At 34.5% G+C, this 24,741-nt stretch overlaps 1 protein-coding gene across 5 annotated transcripts in view; it reads left to right on the top strand.

Moving 5' to 3' along the window:
• LOC129219839 (sodium/hydrogen exchanger 9B2-like) overlaps window positions 1–24,741 on the top strand; it is a 92,607-nt gene that overhangs the window by 23,658 nt on the left and 44,208 nt on the right. For 4 of the 5 annotated variants that reach the window (XM_054854145.1, XM_054854143.1, XM_054854147.1 and 1 more), the window contains exons 2-5: window positions 7,296–7,373; window positions 10,690–10,989; window positions 15,377–15,464; window positions 17,751–17,933. In XM_054854145.1, the coding sequence (XP_054710120.1) occupies window positions 10,722–10,989; window positions 15,377–15,464; window positions 17,751–17,933 (539 nt within the window). In that variant the 5' untranslated portion in view covers window positions 7,296–7,373; window positions 10,690–10,721. The remainder of the gene's footprint in view (window positions 1–7,295; window positions 7,374–10,689; window positions 10,990–15,376; window positions 15,465–17,750; window positions 17,934–24,741) is intronic. The other variant, XM_054854144.1, reaches the window with a different exon arrangement.

Genomic DNA, 24,741 nt, shown 5'->3' with positions numbered 1-24,741 from the left:
CTTGTTTCAACTGAAAACGTTTCTAAAGAATTCTTTAAAAAACTCTCGCCCCATTTGGAAAAAATCCAGCGAACGTTCGCGATAAAATTCCGACATTAGTTCCATATTTTGAACTTTACAAAAGCGAGATGAAATAAATGCAGTAAAATGCACATTTTATGTTTAAGAAATTTCCGACCTCGACATTTTCCCAACGTTTGTCAACATTCGGTTCATCTCCGCAACATAAAAATGCTTGTCATGCCAGTTATTACCCATTTGTCAATTTGTCAGTGCCCAAGACATGCATTCTCTTTGTTCTTCCCCTCGAGTATTTCCATTGATGAAATATCCTATTCAAATTTGGCTTTGAAGTCGTAAAGGAAAAATCCAACGATTTTATATGCCTCGTCGATCATCCCGGGTCTGATCATTGACAATTATACTCTGCTGATCAATTGTTCGAGTTTACGCGGTTTTGTTAAAGTTTTGTATCATCATTGGAAATTCGTTTCGTTGAAAATCCAATGGATTATTAAAAAGCACAGGTTTGTCTTGAAAACTTCTCTATTTAAATCGTTATTAATCTGTCAAATAATTTATTCATTTATTTTTTCAAAATTAATAAAATATCTAATAAGAATATGAAATTTACTGATATTTATATTCTTGTTGGTATCAGTAAAGTTGTTGATTTGCTAAAGGGCAGACAGAAAAGTTCAGTGTAGTGTGTTTGTGTGTGTGTGTTTAAGAATAAACTATTTAGTGGTGGACAAAACTTCGTAAGTTTCGCCTTTGTTAAAAAATAGTCTATTTCTAATGGGTTTTAAAACTTCGACAAGTTGGTTGTTAACACAAGCAGCTAGTTTTTTTCAAATTTTTTCTATTCAATACATTGTATCAGAACACGTTTTTTAATACCTATTCAAACTTTTTTCGTTTCAGTTGAGAAATGTTTTCCAAGAAAACGACTTTAAATGAGAAATCAAGGTTGATTTTTTTTCGTATATATACACACATTCAAACAGAACAAGTTTGTTCTTGTAAGTTTTGCCTTTCAATTATTTTTGGTAAAACTTGTTTTTCGCCTTCTTCTTTAATTAAACAATAGATATTAGAAACTCTATTAGCTTTTCTTTTTTCAATAATCTTTGTTTTGTGAGAAAAAAACTAACGAAATAGAAAGAGCTAAACCTTATGAATTTTCCAATGCTTTTTGACAAAAAAAAAAAAAAAAAAAAAAAAAAAACCGAGCTGGCCGAAAGCCGAGTTTCAAAACTTTATTACTATAATTGGGGAAAACCTAACCTGACAGCATTGTGAATGCTACGCAGATCCTAATCACAGCATTACGACAATGCCAGGCTAGGTTTGCCCCAACTATAGACAATATTGAAATTAATATCTTCGTTTACTCTTTAAAAGAAAAAAAATTAATTAATTTGAATTTTGACACTGAATTCAAATTATGTTTTTCGCAATCACGAGTTGAGACAGGACCCTACTCATTGGAGTTATTGTTTCTAGAAACAGCTCTTGTCCCCCCAAGCCTGCCCCTCCTCCTGGGCGGTTACGTGTGTACAGTTGTGTGCATGTGTGTGTAGGCGTGCGTGTTGTGTAGGCTCGTATGTGTGCGTAGACCAGTGTGTATGCACGTAGGCGTGCGAGTATGTGTGTAAAGGCGTGCTTGTGTGAGTGTGTATGTGTGTAAAGGCGTGTCTGTGTGAGTGTGTATGTGTGTGAGCGTGCGTATGTGTAGGACATGGACGTCACCGCTCAGAAGAAGCAGATTCCGGGGGACAGTGCGCCTGCCGAGGCCGGTGGGCGGTGGTGCTGCTGCAGAGGCCCCTTGTCCATGTTGAAAAAGGAACCAAACATCAAAGATGGTCAAGTGAGAACAATAAGCACACGTGATCGCTCAAAAAAAAAAAAAAAAAAAATCATAATTATCAAGCGCGTCTTTCCGTTTTCGAAATATGTGTATGATTGGAAAAGAAAAAAAAATAATTCAATGTTTCTCACTAAAATATTTTTTAGATGCCTCGTATAGTGTTTCTAAGACCTTTCACTTATGTGTTACGGTACTGTTACTAATTTTCCAACTGTATTATTCGCTTTAACGAGATTTAATCGAATAACCATTTTTGTTTTTGTTTTTGTTTTGGGCTTTGACGTTATTTTGAGTTCAAATCCACCTACGTACTTTTAATCATATGTCTTCAGTAATACAAAAATCTTAATTTACCAGTACCGCACCCCCCGCCCCACTCAATTACTGAAAACATTTTTTTTTTTCAATATAATAAAAAGTTCATATTATCGTAGCTTTCCATTGCTTAAAATTGTGTGTGTGTGTGACCACTGCTTTACTTTTTAAATTACTTTTTCGTTTAAAAATTAAAGGCAAATCAATATAAATAAAAGAAAAAATATACAGTGGCTCCCAAAAGTGTTCGTACACCTACGACTTTCAATGAAATATAACCCTATCCATTGGTTAGAATTAATGTTTCGGAATTAGGTATTTAACTATGAAATCTATGATCAATTTTCAACAAAACTAAATAAATATTTTTTAAAGATTAAAACTTAGTTTTTTAAAAATCAGAAACCAAAAAGCGCCGAAAATTTTATCTCTCAAAAGTCTTCGTAAAGTTTAAAACATGCCTATATATTATTGAATAATCTAACTTTTCATTAAGTTATCATTTAGTAGAATATCATGCAGTATCAACAACACCTTTTAAACGTCTTTTCTTTCTTTCTTTCTTTTTTTTTGTGTAATTTCTGAGTAAGTGTTTAACCACACTTCGAGTCTTACTGTTTCTAACTCTATTTTCGTTTCAAAGCCGTATTTTCGTAATCTAGTCTCCACATATCTCTAAATATGTTACATTAAGTTCAAATCTGGAGGTTGAAGGGGTATTTTCTAAGCTTTAGGACACTTTTTGAGGTACTAGACGCGAACGTTGAAAACCGTGTGCTTCTTATCGTTATCTTGATAAAAAACAAAGTTGTTTCCGATAACCAAATTTTTGGCTAAGAGTTTAAAATTGGTTTTTAAAACATTTAAACGAACAGCATTAATCATTATTTCATCAAAATATTCCAAACTACTAAGTCCTAATGCTGATATGCACCCTCACACAAGAACACCTTCACCGTCCTGATTAACTGGTCCAACTAAGTTCCTAAGATTAAGTTCCTAATTTTTTCTTCCATTTACAATTTTACAACAATTTAACCAAAAATGTTGAATTTATTTTTATCTGAAAGTAAGACGTAATTCCCAAACGTTTTGAGCTTATTTATCATTGATTTTACGACGAAAAGCGTAAGCTTTCTGTTTTTCGCACGGCCAAGAAAATTTCTGCGGGAAGAGGTCCCATTAAATCCAGCTAATCAGAGAACTTGGCGAACAATTTTAGGTGAAAATTAAATGTAAAAATTTTCATTTAACTCTGCAAAAACTTTTACAGCACTCAAATGTGTATTTTCATAAATTTTTTAACTGTAAATCTCTGATCACGCTTTGTTAACTTTACCGGTTGACTTTTTCTTACCTTGTTTTCGATCCGATGCTTCTCTTTAAAGCTTTTTATGAAGCACTTTACTATAGAATGAAATAAATTAACTAATTCAGAGACATTTCAAACCAATTTACCGCTACTGTAAGGAAAAAACCTCAACTATCAAATGGTGTTTGTGGTTTTTTACGAATACCAGCCATTTTAAAGTAACAAGCACAATATCAATGAATAAATAAACAAGAAATTAAAGCCAAATGACTTTTAAGGGTCAACACAATGCAAAACTAATAATAATAATAATAAAAAAAACGAGGCATGATAATTTTAATCAAGAATTTATTCGAAAATATTTAAGTGTACGATGACTTTTGTGGCGTATTATTTCTGTGTCTCTTCGTTTTTTGATACATTTCAAAAAGAAGATCCGTCAATATTTTGAAAAAAGTACAGGGTTTCATTTAGAATGACATAGGAATGATATGAAAAAATATTGTTCTTTATATTCGAATTCAGTTTTTCTTTATTTTGGTTTTACTAAAAAATTTCAAAGTGTACGAACACTTTTGGGTGCCTCTGTATTTATATGTGTGTGTGTGTATGTGTTTATGTTCCCTATACTAATCCACAGTTTTCGTCGGATCTGGACCATGGGCACCTGAGAAGGAACGTAGGGGGTTTCCGAAACAGAACCGAACCGTTCGAATTTTAATTTTAGAACCTGAAAATGGCATTAAATGGCTCTTTCTACCCGAAATAGTTATCCGACAAAGTCGACATTAGCGCCATTCGAAAGCCCGCGAAAAACACAGAAAAAACTCATTCATTTCCTTCGAATTTCCGGGGAAAAAAAAAAGGCTGTAAAATCACCGGGAAAAAATTAAAAAGCACTGCTAAGCCTAATGGAACAGAAATTTTGAATCGGAAAATTATCCTTTGGGCGATCTTATTTTAAATTAGCGTTCAGAAGGTTGCTACTTTTTTTTCCCTCGGCTGTAACTAAATAAAATTTTGTTTTTGTTTTGAGGTAAAAATTTCTCCTTTTTGATTATTATTTGACGATTTATCTTCTTTCTTTCTTTTTTTTAAGGATTTTAGTCGTACTTATAGAGTGTTGCGTTTAATTTTTTCGGGAGCTTTTGATTTGCCGTTTTCTTTCTTTGAGAATGATTATTTTGGAGGAACATTTTGTAGTATTTTTTTCCCCTCTAATTGAAGCCTGATTGTTGAACATGCGTCACTTGACAAAACTTTTATTTTCAAGGTCGACCGTGCAAAGCCGGGCAATGCAGCTAGTAAGTTAAATAAAAAAATTCTAAATAAATTGAAATCTAGACCTAAAAATATCGCTTCAAATTGTTCAATAAAAATGAGTTTTAATAAAAAGTAAATTGAAATAACAAAAAAATAAATAAATGGATAAGTAAATAAATTAAATTCGATTCAGTAACTGAGCGGTTGTCTAGAAGAAGGGCATATGTGCTATGTTAAAAGCTTGACACATACTCTTCTTCTAGATTGAAAATGCAAACACATATGCTTCCTTACAAATTCTGAGAGAATCGTTCGATTCAAATGAAACATGTTTTGCTAGAAAGATTTCGGCAACGATACTTCATTCCCATGTTTAATTTTGTGATTCCAATAACTTTTTGCTCAAAAGATTCATTTTGAACAGTTAAAAAATACCCAATTACTATCCACGGTAAAGCTTTAGTTTTATCCCAAGGGATTTACGGGGAAATTTGTACCAGATACAAATCGTGATACCACCTGAATTTAAATGTAAGGCAATTAACAGTACTTTCATCGAGGAGATATTTCGGGGAAATTAACCTAACGTGAAGCATGCCAAATTGGCGAAAATAATTCCCATTGCTGAAATTTCTATAGCCATTTTCTATGCTTTAATTTTACACTAGCATGATTTCATTTAAAAAAATAAACCTTTATTAAATTTCAACAAAATTTTTTCTGGCAACGATTGAGTGTCGGATGACTGTTTTGATTAGTTTGGGGAAAAACTCTGAAAAAGTTCCAAATTTTCCCTTTCATGATAATTCTTCCGATATTTCAGTAATTTTGATTTTGGCGTGATAATAGTTCTTTTTTGGAAAAGTTGGCGATGTCGGAAAACAGCAGACTTTGCGTGAAAAAAATTTGGCGACAACTGAAAGAATAGACAATAGTCTCTCATCTATCAAAATCTTCCCTATAGACAAGTCGGAAATTATTTCATTTATTTATTTTGTCAGTTTAAGATAATGAGAGATTTCTTCCTATTAGCACATGCTACTATTTAACAAGTCGTTAGATGTCAGTTACGAAGGTAAATTGACTGTAAATTGACGGACATGCAATAAATTTACGAGATATCATACAAATGTCGCAAAATTCAAGTATCGCCAGTGAGATTATATTACATCTGTAGGCCACTTTCAGTTTTTATGAAATATTACTAGGCAACGTTTTACTCTCATGCACGCGTTCACTGTGACTGTAACAACACAATAATCAACAACCATTGCTTTCACAAACATCAGGTTTGAAATTCAGCTACGTGTCAGGGTTTGAAACAGATTGAGCGATAAATGCAATTTAACAATGCAGCAAGATCAAGGATCGATTGTGCATCAATCGGTATCGGAATTGAGTAAGTTGACAGTAGTCATTTTTTGGATGAATTGAAAAAAAATTATGTATTCAATCAGAAAGGATTGCCAAGTTTGGTGAAATAATGTGCCTTTTTCTATGTATTATAAAAAGTAACATGAGTTGTACAAAGTCAAATGGTAAGCAAACTTTAATATTTGTTGTAATTTGTTTGAAAGTTTCATTTTAAAATCTCCAAAAAAAGTGGTTAAACCTGTATAGTCAGAACTTCAAAGTTTCGTGCAGTAAAACCTGTAAAGTCGACCAGCCTTGTAAGTTGATTACCTGTCTATGTTAACCACCAATATGCACCAAATTTGGCTGAGAATCATATAACAAACCCTTTGTAAGTTGACCACCTGTCTAAGTTGACCACTTAAGTACTGCACCGCAAGTGGTCAACTTACACAAGTTTCACTGTACTATGACTTTTTTAGTATAAGCTATGTGAAGAAGCCCTATTGTTTTAGATCATTTACAGTTGCATCAATTCAGCAGCTATTTTGGGCAGAGCTTGATTTACCGTTAGGCCCGTTCTGGAAACCTCCTAGCTCTAGATGTACATGAAATCTTATATAGAAATTATACCAAAATATGGCTTTATTTTGTTTATTATGACGTTTAAAATCAAGAACGATGTAAAAGGTGTTTTGAAATGTGACTTTTAACACCAAAACAGTCAATTTTCGCTATATAGTACTTCGCTTAGGAAGTTGATACTAACAATATGTATCATAACTTGTAGCAAAATATCTCATTACAAAAGATATCTGCAGTTGCAAATCTACTGCAATTTCGTCGATTGTACCGTTCAAGGGAACCCCTAAAGAAGCTCCTGTCTAAAAAAGTCTAAATCGAACCCTAATTTTCAGGTATCCTTAATGCTATGTCAGATTGCTTTCTCGTAAGCGTTAAGGTAAATAATGATTCATTGAAGGAAAGGAAATTGAAGTATGTGTTTTATGCTGTTTTAATGTTTTTGACACATAGCTTTGACAAATAAAGAGGTGTGCATAGTACTTGAAAATTTCTAGATGCATTTTTCTCCAGTTCTTTACCGCTGAAAGCATTCCACTCATTTTATACGCCATATTGACACATTTTACTGTGACTTACTCTGGTGCTTCTACATTATAGAGTCCTCTGAAACTCAACCATCGAGCAACAAAGATATATCGTCAAGATGTGGTGAAAACTCACCAAAACAGGAAACATGTGAGTGTAATTGCTGTATATATACGTATTTATGTAGCCGTGTATTGGATCAGTGGTCGGCAATTTTTTTTTTTTTTTTAAGTGGGTCATTTTCAATTTTTTTGAACAAAAACTATTGCTAGTGGGTCACATTACTTCTATTTTCGATTACGTATTACCTTAGAATACAGAAAATGAAAATATTACTCAAATCGGATAATTCTAGATAAATAATACCTTCGTCATTTTCATTGCTTCCTTGATGATGCTTCATTATCACTGCAAAGTTCGATATTTGGTTGATAACTCTTTGTTTTTAAAGAAACGCATGCTTTTTCCTTTTTTGCGATGAATTGATGATGAATTTCATTTTGGCAAAATACCTGTTCAAGTGAGTAATTGGATCGAACCCACAATCTATTAATAAGCGACACTAACTTTCTTTACCAACGAAAACTTGGAGGGCAGTGTTAACAACATTTAGCTGATATGTTAAAGTATTTTTCAACAAATTGTTTTGAACTTTTCTGTCCATATTAATATCGAAATTGCTCATTTTAGTTCAGTGGCAAGAATACATACCAATTGTCGTAATTAAGAACTGTATACTTGGGCATTAAATGCTTCTCAGTGGATGACTAGGTGACTCGCGTGTCATAGGTTGCTGATCACTTCATTGGACAGATATAACACATTTTTTTTCTCATATATAAATTCAGTAAAATGTTGTTGGATAAAAAACGCTATTTGCATGAGCTTTAATTATAATGAAAGCTATTAACATTAATTAACTCATACTGAGATGGAGACGGTTGACGCCGAGGAAGGCCCGCTGATCATGAACTCCATACGCACACACAAATGTGTTTTGAACTCATCCAAAGTTTTTTAATTGCTAAAGAATTTGAATAACGAATGCGAGGGCTTATATCGGAAATGTATATGCTCAACAACGACAATGCACATTGGAATCCACCGTAAATAGCATTCAGCGTGATCTGTGTCCATTTCCAAGAAAACTTTTTTAATTTCCGATGATTTTGAGGTTTTTTATAATTTTATGTCTAATGCTTAATGAATTCATATCTTTTAAATCAGTTGATCTGTAAAACTGCTTTCTCAATTGTCTTGATTTTGTTTTGCTTTAGCCAAGTGCATGTTTTCCGCTCTTTTCTATGAACTTGGTAGAGTGATGTGCCGTATATCCACATCCGCGGATATCCAATGGAAATAAAGATCCAAATCCGTTGCGTTTTTGACGGGTTTCAAACAGATCTTTTACATTGTTAAATTTAACACATATTTGAATTCCAAATATCGGTAGGCAAAAAATGTTATTAAATTCCACTTAAATTAGATTTTATTTCTTACAGATATATCAGGTATTATTTACGCAGTAAAAATTCAATTTTTAACCCTCTACGCAACAAGGAGGAATGTAATAAGTTCACTGTGTGTCTGCCTGTAATATTGTGGCTCCTAAACGGATAAACTGTTTTTTTCATAGATCTTTTTTCGTTCATAAGGGGATCTGATCGAAAGTGTTCTTAGCTTGGTTTCGCCTTTGTCGAACTTTAATTACCAAAGTTTGAATTAAAATCCGAATTTTGAATTTTTTGCAATTTTGGCAGTGAATACTTACTCGTGGATTAAAAATATTGAAAATGATCAAAAGTGCGAATTTTCCTGAGTACGATGACATTTTTTGGTACGTCCAAGTTATATACAACCAACCAAGTTATATAGTTCCAACGTTTTTTTTATAGTAAATTGTGATTACAATTCTTAGCCTTCACACACTCTATTGGTAACGATTTCATTATAGGAAGAAAAGGAGAAGAAAATTCAATGCTTTAAAATTTCTATCTGCTGCCAGTTTCAATTTGTTGACAATAGATGTTTAGAACCTCGTGATTATCTTTTTAGTCCTTCAGAATCAGCGTTTTTTAAATTTAGTGTTAGTTCTTGTTAAATATGGGATTCGTACTATTCTTCATTTTGGTTTTTCTCGGACTTCCTCAAAAAAGCTTTGTTTAAATTTACCGTTTACTTTTGTAAAGATGTTCCCGGATATGAAATTTCGCCGGTAGGAGAGAGTCGGGTGGAGTGGGACAGCGCTGCATGTATGCTGAAATAAAACGTAAAAAATATTCTCAGCTTTTCAGAAGATGTAGCAACTTTAGACTCTTGTTGCTACATCCTACATCTACCGAGCACGCTAGAAACACATTTTATCTATGCATTAACTCAGCGCCGTCCCATTCCTCTCGACTCTCTCCTTATATTCTTGGAGGAGACATCTTTTAAGAGTAAATCACATATTGTTATGTTTTCGCTCTAGATGAAATTTTCAAAGAAATAGTGCTTTTACCCTGACGGGAATATCTTTCGTGACAATTTTGCACTTAGACCGAAGTTGAATTGGGTAAAAATATAGTCAGTATCCGTTATTCGCGGATCTAGACACCAATTATCCGTATTCGTGGATTTGACACCAATTATCCGTATTCGTGGATTTGACACCAATTATCCGTATTCGTGGATTTGACACCAATTATCCGTATTCGTGGATTTGACACCAATTATCCGTATTCGCATATCTAGACACCAATTATTCGTTATTCGTGGATCTAGACACCAGTTATCCGTTACGGATCCACATTTTAAACGACCCGACACATTACGAACAAAATTCGTGTTCGTAGATCTCAGTTTCTTGTAGAAAGCAGGTCATTACGTAATTTATCAAGTGTAATTAAGTGGAGCACATATTATTCCTGGAGTATTTTTGAATGTAAGTAAAACATTTTAGGTCCTTGATAGAATTTAAATCGTAATAAACTTGCATTGAATTTTAAGAATTTATGATAACTGTAATTCTCTTTCTTGTGTTTTTAACGTGGTACTGAAAGAACACTAAACTTGAAAAACTTGAAAATCGAATCAATGAAAGATGACGAAGTAACAGGGGGGGGGGGGGGGGGGGGGGACGAAAAGTAAACAAATAGATACGTCTATGTACTTAAAATATGTGTTATTTCGCAACATTTTGAAAATTTTCTCAACTTTGGACTTTTGTAGACTTGCACAATGTTCTACAATGATCGTAAATATACAGTCAACTCGCGATAACTCGATTATTCCTTCATCTCACAACTTCCCGTAATAACTCAAAGGTTTTAGCCGGTCCTTTGGGACTTCAAGTTATCGAGAGTTGCCTGTATTTGAATTTAATTGGATCGTAATGCACTCAATTGTAATTATTTGCTAAAATTAGATTGCAATCATTTGCTTAAAAGAATCTCCTTGTAGAATATGCTTTTCTTTTCTTTTTCAGTTTCGAGCTCACCAGAATCATCAACAGCAAGTATGACTGTCGAAAAAAATTTATCCCAGGGAAATACTCTTTCTAAAAGAGAACTTTTTATCCTTTCCATGTCTTCATGTCCACCTCTTGCACCTTTATCCACAGTTGCTTCGCTCGTTCTGGTTTTAGCCCTCATCTATGGGACGCTATGGGGACTTTTAGGACCTCCGGTACTGCCGGGGGGCGAAATATTTGCTCTTTTTGTATTGAGCATTTTGGCTTACTTAAGCGGACAAGTCATGAAAATAGTAAGAGTTCCTACACTTGTAGGTAAGTATAAATTCTTCCATAGTGCATATGTTTGGCAGCTCTTGGGCTCAATATTAAAAACAAAGTAGTTTCTTATTATACTTCTTTTGAGACAATGAAAAGTAAAGGGGTGTAAGTGACAATATTAAAAATTTGGAGATGATCAGTATAAATGGTAGAAGAACCTCTCCTCTGTTTTAGGGCTAGAAAGGGTACTAGTAGATCCAGTGGGTGCTGTTACAGAGCATCATTTATAAAAACATTAAATTTAAACGCGTTTTACTCGAAACTTGTTAAAGTCCACTTACACTACTTTGCTTCTCCCTGCCACATTCGTGTGGTGTTTAAGTGCATAATCCCTGTTACAAGTTTTTACTTTGTTCTACTTCCAAAAGTTCAATTACATCCCTTTGCTTTTCACTGCCACATTTGTAGTGGCGTTTAAGCGTATAATCTTTGTTACAAGTTATTTTTTCAAGAAGCTTTTGATTTTGTGCAAAACGTAGCAGCGCAACTACATGGAACAGACCCGGTATCCAGCACTGTTTTGAAAAAAACAGAATAACTTAGAAGTTGGCACTTAGCATAAAGCGACAACATCTTCTAATTTGTGAGGAATCAATGAAACTAATAATGAACGTTGAATTAAAATCTTATATTAAATCAGATTCTTACCTTCAAATTTTACTTTACCCATTTTGAACTTCTGCGCAGGAACTGAACTACGCATGCAGGTCTTCAAATTAGGAAACGAATAATTACGAAATAAGTTTTTACTCAATTTGGCATGTAGTAGCCTTATTGCAAATCATTGTTAGTCCCCTTCATTACTCGAGTCTGAAGTCATAATCGTATTGTCCAAAGAGCCCATGAGTGCCCAGTGCCGACTCTAGTAGTTTTGCCGCCCTAGGAGATATTGACCCTCCCCCCCCCTCCACTGAATAATAATGATAATATTAATGTTATGAAATAATAATATATTAATAAAATAAAACAAAAGTAAAATGCTTAAAATTAAAGTGAGTTTTTAGTTCAATTCCAAACTGGATTTTGTATACTCAAGCACTGGTACGCACTTTAAATTATCTTGTGCATCTTATGGCACTGAATCAGTTATTAATATTTTCAAGCGATTTTTAAATCACGCAATTTGCTGCCTCTAAAATTAAATTGAATTTCTTGTTAAATTCCGAACTATGTAGTCTTGCATATTCAAGCACTGGTGTACACTCTAAATTATTATTTTTTTAGCATTGAAACTGTGATTCTTATAGCACTGAAACAGGTATTCATAAAAAATGTTTCAACTTGGAAATTTGCCGCCCCTAAAATCTGCAGCCCTAGGCGGCCGTCTAGGTCGCCTACCCCAGGAGCCGGGCCGGTGAGTGCCAGACCTACGTCACAGAATAAAGACTCAAAATTTTTCTGCGTAAGCTCATCACAGCAGGTAAGAAAGGTTCGCTATTATTTAGGCTGAGTCGCGCAGGCTTTGGCAGGAAACAGGTAGTGCGTAAAATTGCTGCAAAAACTGAACATCATAGATTCATTCCCTGTCGCATGACCTGGTGGTCCCCATCCAACTAAGGTCCCTATATATACAAGTCGGCGCATCAGCTTAAGATCAACCATTTTGGATCGGAGCGCGTGTTTGAGTGGTTGTCTTTTCTGGCAAGTTATCGCGTTTGGTGATTGTTCACTGCGAGCGATTATTAGCTGCACCACGTGAATTGTTTATTAAATAAAATATTTTTTATCGCAATTTTAGCGAAACACAAAACTTTGCTGTGGTAACTCTAGCTTCGCAACAATGAAAAATTTGATCCAAAATGGCTAAATTTAAGCTGATGCGTCGGCCTATCTATATAGCGACTCCACATCTAACCATCTCCGATTTGGAGGACGTTTTAGAAGGGTGTAGACGTGCCTTTGAAACTAACCTAAGCAAATTTTCAGCTTCCAAGATATAAAGCACGAGGATCTAGGATACCTCAAAAAGGGGTGGGGTGAAATGGGCTCAGAAATGGGCTCCAATGGAGGGTTTGCCTAAGCATGGCATTTCGTTGCACAAAGCTGATCCGCCATTTTGGAGCCCCCTTTTTTTATTGATCCTCAGGATTTGGGTCTTGGAAGCTGAAAATTGGTATAGGTCCGTTTCCGCACTTTTATAAAATTTCGTTCAAATCGGAGATGGTTGAGTGGTTTCCTGCCAAAACCTGCGCGATTCAGCTTAAATAATGGCGAACCTTTCCTACCTGCTGTGATGTGCTTGCGTAGAAAAATTTTGGGCTTTTATTCTATGACGTAGGTCTGGCGCTCACAGGTTCTTGCTCTTTTAATTTTCATTCCAATTTACAAATTGAAATTCATTAAACTATATTAACTGCAGTCACTTTCTGATATTTTCTTGATACTTTGACTGGAATACCATTTGAAGATGATAAAGCCCTACATACCTCTTGTCGTTTATTCAAATTAAAGGGTTTCCGTAAAGTGATTTCATATGTTTGATAATTTCCATTATGTTTGCCTACCATGCTTTGGAAACCAGAATCTAAAAATTGGTTAATACGTAAAATTTGTACTGTCTGACCTTCAATAGTTTTCAATATAAAATCATACAAATGATAATATTTTACGTCTACGTTGAAGAACCATAAAAACCGTTAACGTGGATAAATAAATTGAAGTGTTTAAAAATTATTGTGTTATTAAAAACATTAGGTGCTTTTTCTCCTAAAATTAATAATGGTATAAAAATGCCAAGAAAACCAGAGCACCACAATTGATGCGCTAACAGACATTACTCTATTATTTTTACATAGATTTACCTTTTTTTCTGCCGCCGAAAGGTTTAAATCTAAGTTTTAAAGATACTTCCCAATGAATATATTCGTCGTTATTTACAGCATCTGTATAGTTTTTGCTTTGATTTATAGCCTTACCTATTGAAAGAGTAATTTATGCACTTCTCAGACATGGGTGGATACAAAGAGGAGCGATGGGGGCGATCGCCCATCTCTTGAGGGTTTCTATCGGCAATTTTTCGACATTGAAGTTCCAAGAGTATTTTTTAGGGAGTTTGCGATGAATTTAAGGCGACTCTCGACCGAAAATGCTTCGGAATTTGTCAAACTTGAAGTCCTGAAAACGCAAGTTTAATCCAGCATTGGTAACAACGTTAGGGGAAAGAATTAGGTTCAAGCAATTAATTCAGCTAATTTTCAGAAACTGCAGTTCCAGAAATGCCATCTAAACAACATTGGATTATATTAAGGGAAGAAGGTTCGGAAACTCTCGATAATTTTTCCAAAATTGGAGTTTTAAAAATGCAGTTCGCCCCCTCCCTTGAAAAATTCCTGGATTGTTCTCAGATCTAAGGTTCCTATTTATACAAGCCGACCCATCCTCTTTAGATCAGCCGTTTTGGATCGGAGCGCGTGTTTGAGTGGTTGTCTTTTCTGGTAAATTATCGCGTTTGGTGATTTTCCCCTGCGAACAATTATTAGCGGCACGTGGATTGTTTATTAAATAAAATATTATTTTTAGCCAATTTGGCAAAACACGAAATTTTGCTGTGGTAATTCTAGCTCCGCAACAATGAAAATATCGATCCAAAATGGCTAAACTTAAGCTGATGCGTCGGCCTGTATATACTACTCTGATCTAAGAATGAAGCAAAAATTATAATTTTTTTTAAAGAACATTAATATTTGTTTTTTGCGTATTTGGTTCACGAGCGAAACATTAGACACTAGCAAATAAATACCACTACTAAGCTCAAGGAACATTGTAGAGCAGCATTAATTTGCAACTCCACAGCTCGAATACGCTACCTTGTGGTGATTAACAATACTACCGAAAAATGTAAAACTTTCCATTCCCCGTGTTTTATTTAGGGTTAATTACAGGCTTCAGACGGTTTGTGGTGTAATGTAATTTTAGAAGTCTAGAAAAGAAAGCTGCCCAAAAACACGATAAAAAATTTCTGTCATTCATTAAGCGTCAAAGCAAGTTATAAGTTACGGCATTTGTTTGTTTTACCTTTTTCATCCGCCATTAGACAGTGGCTGCTGCGCCCCCTATAGTTAATTGGAGTTGAGAATAAGCGTCCTGTACTGTGCTTTCACAACTTTAGGGTGTCGTGACTGCAAATCAGTGTGACCAGTATGGTGTAGCTTAAAAAAATTACCGCTGCACAAATTTAATTCTAGAAGGATCAAATATTGGTAAGAATGCTGACATTCACTGTTTTCATTTGTCAGAATTTCATTTTATTTACGTTTTAAGATTTGTTGGATTTTGACACTTAACATACTCTAAAATTCACGATAACATTTTTTATTGCGATATGAATGTTAGTCGTCTGATCACAAAGGATTTCATTTAAAAATATCTTTTTTTTTTAAAGGTATGATGATCCTCGGTTTTATTCTACGCAATGTGCCACACATTGACATCGCAAAAGATATTTCCGGTGAATGGGCCGGAAATATTCGGTGAGTATAGCGATTAGTTCACTTCCCCATAAAAGTTAGAAAGAAAGAAAAGTAAGCTTAATGAACTGTCAACATAATGATAAAAAAGTCAAAAATAAGTTATAATTATAAATAATTTAATTTTCGATTTTACTGAAATACGTATTTGATATAGGCTTGTAATTAAGTAAGTACTAGAAATCGCGCGTCAGGGTATGACGGGTGAAAATTGCTTCTACATTTTAACGAGACCATTGCCGGTTTAGTGATATTTTGATGCTTGAAATTTTAACCCTAACTCCAGTGGATTAACCGTAATTTCCAGTCGATTTGGTTATTGGCCACTTTTCCGTTTCTTCATTCTCCTAAAATGACAGTCTTACGAGTAAAACAGTTAAGATGTCGGATCCAGTACAATCCCGTCAAAATAAAGTATTTCCCTGCACGCCAATGTTACCAAAAAAATTATCATGTCGTGGCGCGAGTTTCATTGTTGGTGACGTCAGCGTTACTCGATCATTCGCTGTTATATATGAGGATTAAAACGTAAATAAATGAAAGTGTTAGGGTTTTGAGATGAGGAAATGTATGTCTGAGTGCCCCTATTCCCCTTAATAACTTTTGAGACAATTCGTTTTCAAAAAAATTCGTTGATTCGAAAAAAAAACTTTTTTTTTTCGAAAGATCTCAACCAGGACATCTCATTCCCTTATTTAATTTTTCGATTTGAACAACTTTTCGTTCCAGGTTGAGTAGCAAAAGTAGGGTTAAGTAGTAGTTAAAAGACTTTATCGCCTGCAAAGATATTTAAGGCAAATATAAATTCCGAACTAAAACGCGGTTTATTTTCAATCGAGCTTTGCTGAAAAAAAATTTTGGACGAAGATCATTTGTAAAAAATACTTTTATTATTTGGTTATTTTATGGATACTTTTTAACAATTCATTCTTTTTAAATGTTAGCGCGAAAAGGAGAATTTCAAACCTCTTGAATCTAAAATGCCAACAGAACAAAATTACTTTTTCAGCACAAACAAACAAAATAGAGCGTATTATGAATGTGTGTTTTTAATTTTCGGTGTCGGGAAACAGGAAAAAAATCAATAGAAATTGAAATATTACTTCTCATGGACCATTTACGAAATTCAGAGTTGATTGAATAAAAAAAAGTGAATAATTCGAAGCAGAAACCATGTTATTGCATGCATAATTGATTGCTGAGAGATTTTTTTTTTAATTTTTATTCTAGAGTTTAACTTTAAATTTTTAATTTTTTGCAACGGAAAATAAAAGGAAATTCGAAGTGCTTTACTTTCTACCTGAAAGAAGCAACGATTTTAATTTCGATAAAAAGTATTTATTTAGGTGAACTGTGAATTTTTTCTTTCTCAAATTTTCATTCAATAGTTTAAATTATTTTTCAACAATTGTCAACTGGAAAAAAAGAATGAAATATCCAAGGAGCTTTATTTTTTGCCCGAAATAAAGAGTTATAAAGGATGTTATTTTTGATATATGTAAGTTTTACTTTCCGTTTTGAGTTCTTGATTTACTTGTTTATTTATTTATTTTATTGTTTTTGCAAACAGTTTAAAAATACTGATTCATTATAGGCATTTGTAATCCACAAAAGCTGTTCTTACTTTACTTATTAATTTACTTTTTGCCTGCTCATATTAGAAATTGTATGTTGTGAGAAATATTTTTTTTTTTCCCTTCTGCGTAATTGTAAGCTTGAATATTGGGCAAAATGGCTAAACTTAAAGCTCCTTAACAGCTGAAATTTAAGAAAAAATTGTAATGCCTAAAACTTTGAGAGAATGAATTCAATATCAATTCTGCCATCAAATCAGATTTTTTTAAACTTTAAAATGGCATATTTTGTTTTTAGAAACCCTAATTTGAATGTTAAACAGATATGTTTGAAATAAATGCAAACTAAATTGAGCGGTTAATTGAGAAAGTATTGATATGATGCTAGAAAATCGTGTTAGTGTACGGGAAGTAGGTTCATTCAGTTCTAGACGAAATTTCTTGATATAGTCAAGTTTTACTTTTTTTGGGTCAATATATTCTAATTTCTGTTGTAATTACCGTCATTTTGTAAAGTATATTTATCATTACTTTCATTTTTCTTACGCATGCTTTTTGCAGTGTGATTGGTGAATGAAAAAGATTAACTGTTCATGAAATTTAGCATTGTTGGGAAAATATTCTAATTAAAAAAAAATAAACACTTTAACTAACAAGCTTGGAGTAGACCGTTATCTAAGATGGGTGTTTTTTGATCTTTTCCCTTTCCTTGCAGAAATATGGCGTTGGTCTTAATTCTTCTTCGAGCTGGTCTCGAAGTGGACATAGACGTTCTAAAGGAAAACAAATTGACCTGTTCGAAGTTAATATTTATTCCATTCATCTTTGAATGTTGCGCAGGCGCCGTCGCTTCCCGTTATTTGTTGAGCTTACCTTGGTTGTGGAGTTTCCTCTTGGGGTAAGTTGAAGTTGAACCTGTATGTGTTAAATGTGAAGTTAAATTCTAACCAGTAAACGAACTCAAATTTCTCTAGTGAATGAATGTGTTCAATTTTGATTTCAAAAAAAAAAAAAAAGTTTTATTGAGACATTTTCATTTCTGTATTTGATTTAGAAGGTGTATATTAGGGTGTCCCAAGATATAATGTCGAAAAAAAAATTTGTGAAATTGAATACGCATACCCTCCAAATTTTTTCCATTTCACCTCAGAAACATGAGAAAAAAATTTTATTGCAATAAAATAAGGGGAACCCGTGCCGACTTGAGGTCAAAGTTGGACCTGAAATCCTGTACTGAGACTACAGTGGAATAATTGCTAACTGTATAATTCTTTACTACACGCAACATCAGTTTATTTAAAGCAGATATTTACAACAATATTAGACTACAAGAAACATTACTGTACATATTTTTATTTCAATGTTTGCTTTTTGCAGTTAGGATAGAGCTTTCGGAGCTCTTGAACGCAACGTAACACAAATTGTTTTTGTTCCTCATCAGCTGTTAGCAAACCATGTAAGTCCTGCATCATTTTTACCGCTCTTTCAGTTGCATCGTTTACTGCTCTAAGCATTGAGACAGTCTTTTACACATCAAGAAATGAAATATTATTGACCATACCATAAAAGCTGGATTAATTTTTGTAGAGCAGCTTTTGAGATATGGGTCCACATTTTCGTACACTTGTTTCAAAAAGCACAAATTTTTTTTGGGTGCTTTGACTGCGAAAATGCATTGAAGCCATGGTTTCACGTATGGTCACACTAAAAACAAGCAGACATCAAACAATGCTTCATTTTCCTTCGTATCTAATTTTAGTTGTGAACTAAACAATAATAGTTTTAGGGAGTAAATCGCTCGAGCCATCCATCGAGCTTGGTGCATGGCTCCCAATGGTCATACTTTAAATTTTTTTTTCTGTATCTCCACCTAAAAATATGATAGGCAGTTCCATCAAATCTTGATAGTCATCCCTGACCGTAGTATTAGCAAGGGTATTAGTAAGTTTAGCACGGTAAAAGTCAAGTAAATTTTCCAAGTTAGGGTACAGTTCGGGACAACTCTGCAGCTCCTCCATAGCACTGTATTTTAGCGGGATAGATCAGTTCATACATATGATGGCGGCAAGCAGAGGAAAGCATTTCTCTATCAATTTTTTGCTCAAGAATAGTGCAAGAATCACTTAAATGACCTGTTTTGGAAGCTGTAGTATCATAACAGAGAGTTTTAACTTTGTCTTCGAGATTCCAATCTAAAACTGCCTTTCAAACAGCCTGTGTTTGTTCTTTTCCTGTAGAATTATCCGGTTTAGACTCAGCAATGAGTTGTTCGTCACATCCATATAAAATAACTATAGATAAGCGATCTTCTTTTGATTTTTGAGCACCCAAAGCAGGCAACAGTTTCATATCCCAAGGTAAAGTCACTACATATGGTACCTCGTACTGAAAACTAATTTCTATTCTTTCCTCGTGCTCCTTCCGCTTTTCGGTTAGAATTCTTTGAATTGAAGATTTACCTATGGGAAATTCATCAATGTTACACCCAAGTGCGTCAATAGTAGCTTCAAGAATAAACACATAATCTCGTATACTTGGACACCTGTCCAATGAAGCAACTGATTTTGGAATAATAAAATCACTGCTCATTACATATTTACTTGTTCTACGTTCTGATACTACTTGTTCCAGGTTCTGGAATACTTGTTCCAGGTTCTGGAATACTTCTTCCAGGTTCTGATATACTTGTTCCAGGTTATAATATACTTGTTCCAAGTTCTGATAAATTTGTTCCAGGTACTGATTTAAATGTTTCAGGGAAATCTTCTGGATTAATGTTTTCATTAGATTTCGAGGAGGAATCTTCTTGTACAGGTTCATACACTTCCGAGGATGTTGAAGCGGAACCGTATTTAATGCGCCTGTTTTCTTCTTTGACAGCTGAAAGAGAAAATCCCATCTTCCTCTATTTTGATTAACCGAAGTGCATCAGCATGTGCAATACTGAATAAATTGTTTAAATTACTCTCGAATTCTTGTTGGCGCTGCCTGAATACTTCTTGCAGTTTATGTGCATCTTTTTGTAAGTCTCTCCAAATTTGATACAGGTTTTTAAAGTTTATTCACACAATTTAGCAACGATTTGGTGGGAATGCTTGCCTTTTCCCAAAAGATGATGCTTTCCCAAATAGCGAGATTTGCACTTTCACTGACTGTTGAATTTACTTCTCGAATGTCATAAAACAAAACAGACAGAACTGTCCGTTAGAGGAAAGTTTCGAGCCCGTAATTTGGTGTTTTACGCGACTCCTATTAAAAATATCTCTTTTTTCGAACTTAGTAATTCCACTGCCATGTTTCGTTCCCTATGGAAGGACTATACTGCGCTTGCTGACCGCATTGTATTCGTACTGACACGTTTGACGGTTTTCAAATTGCCACGAATAAGCCCCCCCCCCAACATATGCTTTTCTGTTTTCTTTTGTTTTCTGTGCACTATTTACAGCTACTTTGAACTTCGCAAAGTATCGCGTCGCCTGCGTTCGCTTGCTTATGAACACACGTGCTATTTGCATGTTTAGGCCTTTAGGCACAAGTCGGCACGGGTTACCGTGCTTCAAATTGCATGAAACTTTTTTTACAATGGTTTTCATATAAAAGGAAAAAAAATAAGAGGGTATGCGTTTAAAAAAGACGACTTTTATTTTTTTGGGACACCCTAGTGTATATCTTCTAAATCAAATTGCGGATTGATGGTTGAGCCGCTTAAAGTGATGAACGAGGGTTGGCGAGTGAAGATGGCGGAGGGCGGAGCCTCCCAAGAAAATATTAAAGGCTGCAGCAAAGCTTTGGAGTGATTTATTTTGATTTGTAATTTTTTAAATGGAACCCTATTCGAAGAAATCCACTAAACGAGCAGAACGCTCTGGCTGATTATACTTATATAACGTATGGTCGGAATGCTAGTGTTTTGCGGTTCTTGTGTGATACTGGGGTAAGAATATACAAGGAGCAATACAAAAGTTAAGTGCGGCAATTTTAAGTTGGTGGGTTTAAACGTGAGATTTCAGGCATTGTTTCCTGGATACAATTTAGGTGCTTTGACGCTTGATTAACAGTTTATCGCATTAGTCGCGATAAAGGTATTGCTACCTGCAGGAATGTAGTACCAAAGACCATATAGATTTTTATTACCTTTGGTAGTTCTACCTGGTGTAATACTAGCATTTTTCAGGTTTCTTTGTGAAAAGAAGTTTTGATGCATGCTATTCGAATTTTTAAACTTGTCTTTCGTATAATTAAGTGAAGCTAGTATAAAATTTGCCGTATTCATGACTTCTGATTATTTTCCTTTAATTAAAAAACAATAGTTAAAGCTCCTATATTTTCAAAAATAAAATATCGAAAAATCGAGTCTGAAAATCGAGCTACGTTGCACGGTCTGCTTCGAAAATCAAGTTGTGTCTAGTGACGCCTGTTAGACTTAAGTAAAAGAAAAAAAAATCGTATAAAATTTCCCGTTAACGTGTAGAAAAGAGCAATTTTGTGACACAAAATTTAAATTTAGACCAATTTGGAACTATAAAATTTCAAAATTTCAGTCGTTATTAGTAGGTGTAATATTCCGTTTCACGGGTTTTCTGGCGAAAACTGCTCATGGGAGGGAAGGGGGATCTTTAGCCAGCATAGGGGATGAAAAACCCCTATGTATTCCTGAGCATCAAGGGACGTCTTTGCCAAATTTGGCAAAAATTCGACGTAAGCTGTGGATTTGCATAAGGAACGTACACACTCACATTCATCTATGTATCTGTATATACATACATACAGTCAACTCTCGATAACTCGAAGTCCCAAATGACCGGCTAAAATGTTCGAGCTATGGGAAGTTTCCACTACAACCTCAGGAATTTGGAACCCGATGAAAACTTTGAGATAGAGGAATATTCGAGCTATCGCGATTCGACTGTATACAGTCGAGTACCGACTTACGCGAGGGATGCGTTCCAAGCCCCCTCGCGTAAGTCGAAATTTCGCGTTGTGGAAAATGATGAGTAAAAACGTACCCAAATATTTTAGACACTTTTAAACACCCCCTCAAACTACTAAAACCCATTTCTTAACTATACATTACTCTTTCTCGCATAAAAAACTGAATGTTTACTTATATTAAAAAAAAACAAAAAAAACTACGTTTTATTCAACATAAAATACTGCTACGATGCTCAAAATCAATGATTAATGAGAAAGAAAGACATAAAATAAACTAGTATAGTATACGGTACGTACAGTATATAGTAAGAAAAGCAAATTTTCTATAGTTTTACTGTACAGTAGATCCAGTAATAATATTTGTAACTTAAAAAAGTGAAGATGAAGGTGATTTATGCTGCGTGATCAAATTGTTATTCTAATATATTTTTTAATTCAGTTGCTTCACTAGTTCTTTTAAAACGGCTTCCTGGTTTCTTTAATTCACAATACAAGAGCAGCTTCCATTTTCATAAATTTTTGCATTTTACTACGATACTACTCCGTAAACTTGTACGGATTTCCTTTTCTTGACTTTTGAGTAGTTTAGGTATGAGTGGAAGTTTCATTCATACCTAATTGTCATGCTGCCTTTTAGTTGAGCTTCATCTTTTCAAGAAGCTTTAGAGTTGAGAAACTTTAGCTTTTCTTTAATTGTCAGAAATTTTCTCCTTTTCTTTCTCTATTCACAAATTTTAGATGAAACACCGCTCTTAGATGTCATTATAATTTATCAACTTTCGAATTTAGAATGAAAAAAATAAATGGGAAATGAGGAGTAGAGAGAGTTATTTGTATAAGCGACGTTGAGACTAGTTTTAGTAGCCAATAACAAAGCCGATACTTACACATCACAATTCCCTTCCGAAAATTTTCGTATTGTGGGTGAGGAATTTGTGTTACGTCTAAAATTCTTTACTGGTGAAAAAATCGCATTATAGTCATTTCGCGTAAGTCGGATCGCGTTGTAGCGGGAGTCGATTGTATATAAGATTTGCACATCACATCTTATTTGTTGATTTTGGGAGGAAAAAGTATGAATATAAAGAATTAAAAAAAACTAAACAAAAACGAAGAAGCAGGTGAAAGCGGTTTGTTTTATCACTATCTTCGCGCTTAAAATTTTATTACATGATTTTACGTACAATTGTAGAAATTTCTATTTAGGTTGGGTTCAAGAGATTGAAAATATTTACATTTCAAAATGACGAAAGCAGATAAAATGTTTCGTCACTTTTTGTCACGTATAACTGGAAAGTATTTTTCTGGGACACCTGAATGCAATGACTTGTGGTTTTGAAAGTCTTGGATGGTGGCGCTTTTGCGCAAAAACCTGAAACTTGTTGCTCAACTTGTTTGATAACATTTTTGAGAGCAATGTAAAATTATTCTTTAGATGGAGTGAATGCCTCGAGAGATACAGAAAAATATATTTTTTGATAAGATTAAGACAAAAATACTACCAAATGTGCATTACTAACAAAAGTCAAAAGCATACTATTAGCATAAGCACCATATTACTCAAATTGTAACGATACAAAAGTTTTATAACGATGACAGTTAAAAATTAAAGCGCTCAGTTGTTTTGAAAGTGCAATTCTTTTCGTACTTATGCATAATGTTGAACACTTTTTATCTGAATCGGAAAGTACGAAACATAAAGGATTCTCAGCCTAATAACCGAAAAATACAGCCGCAGGTTGACTTCACCACGTGGTTTTTGCAACAAAACACATTGGATGCCAATTTTTCTGCATATGTCATTCAGTCATGTGTAAAATAATGTCGGAAATCCCATAACCATCATTTGTCGGAACTGCCACAATATAAAATAAAAGCTATCCACCCCCCCCCCCCCCAACACACAATCAATGGCTATATTAAAAGAACTTGCTTCTAATAGCTGTTCGACATTAATCTGCCATTATTAAAATGAATTGAAGAACTCTCCTTATTCAACGCTAAAAAATAGTTTTCGTTACCTAGTTCCTCTTTGATTAATTTCTGGGGTGTATTACTTAAATTGTCTACATTAGACATCAGTTTAACGGAATTCTTCTGCCATAAACTCACAAGATTTGACTTGTAGTATTTGTTAGAAGTTGGTGGTTACTTACGACTTCGTCCTTTGTTTAGAATCGAAAGTATCGTGAGTAGACAGGTGGTGGTGATGTTGTTCCATGGTTGATTGAAGTGAATAATATGATCCTGTTATGTAGGTGGATGGTGATCAATTGAAGTCAGCAATATGATCCTCTTAAGTACGCGGAATGAGGGTGTGGCAGGGGCGTGCACAGGGGGGAGAAGGGACACCTGTCGGGCCGGGACCGAGGCTGAAGGAGGCCGGAAATTTTTAAAATGAGGGTTGATATACATGTAGGGATATGGGGTAAACAATATGCAGGGGGCGCGTAAAAGTCATTTGTGATTTGTCCCAAAATTTGTGCGCACCCTCCCCCCCCCTGGGGTATGGTCTCATGTTCGATTAGGGTGAGCAAGACGATTTTAAGTAGGTGGATGGTGATGATGTAGTCTCATAGTCGACTGGAATAAGTAAAATGATCCTCTTAATTACATAAAATGAGGGTGTGGTGTCATGCTGAATTAGAGGGAGTAGCACGATTCCTTTAAGTTGGTGATGTAGTCTCATGGTCGATTGGAGTGAGTAACATGATCCTCTATGAGAGTCGGGTAGTCTCATAGTCGACTGAAATGAGTAACATGATCCTCTTGAT

This window comes from Uloborus diversus, chromosome 4 (assembly GCF_026930045.1).
Source record: "Uloborus diversus isolate 005 chromosome 4, Udiv.v.3.1, whole genome shotgun sequence".
In the NCBI taxonomy this organism is placed as follows: Eukaryota; Metazoa; Arthropoda; class Arachnida; order Araneae; family Uloboridae; genus Uloborus; species Uloborus diversus.
The sequence above is the reverse complement of the archived record's forward strand: the minus strand, read 5'-3'. Positions and strand labels throughout refer to the sequence as shown.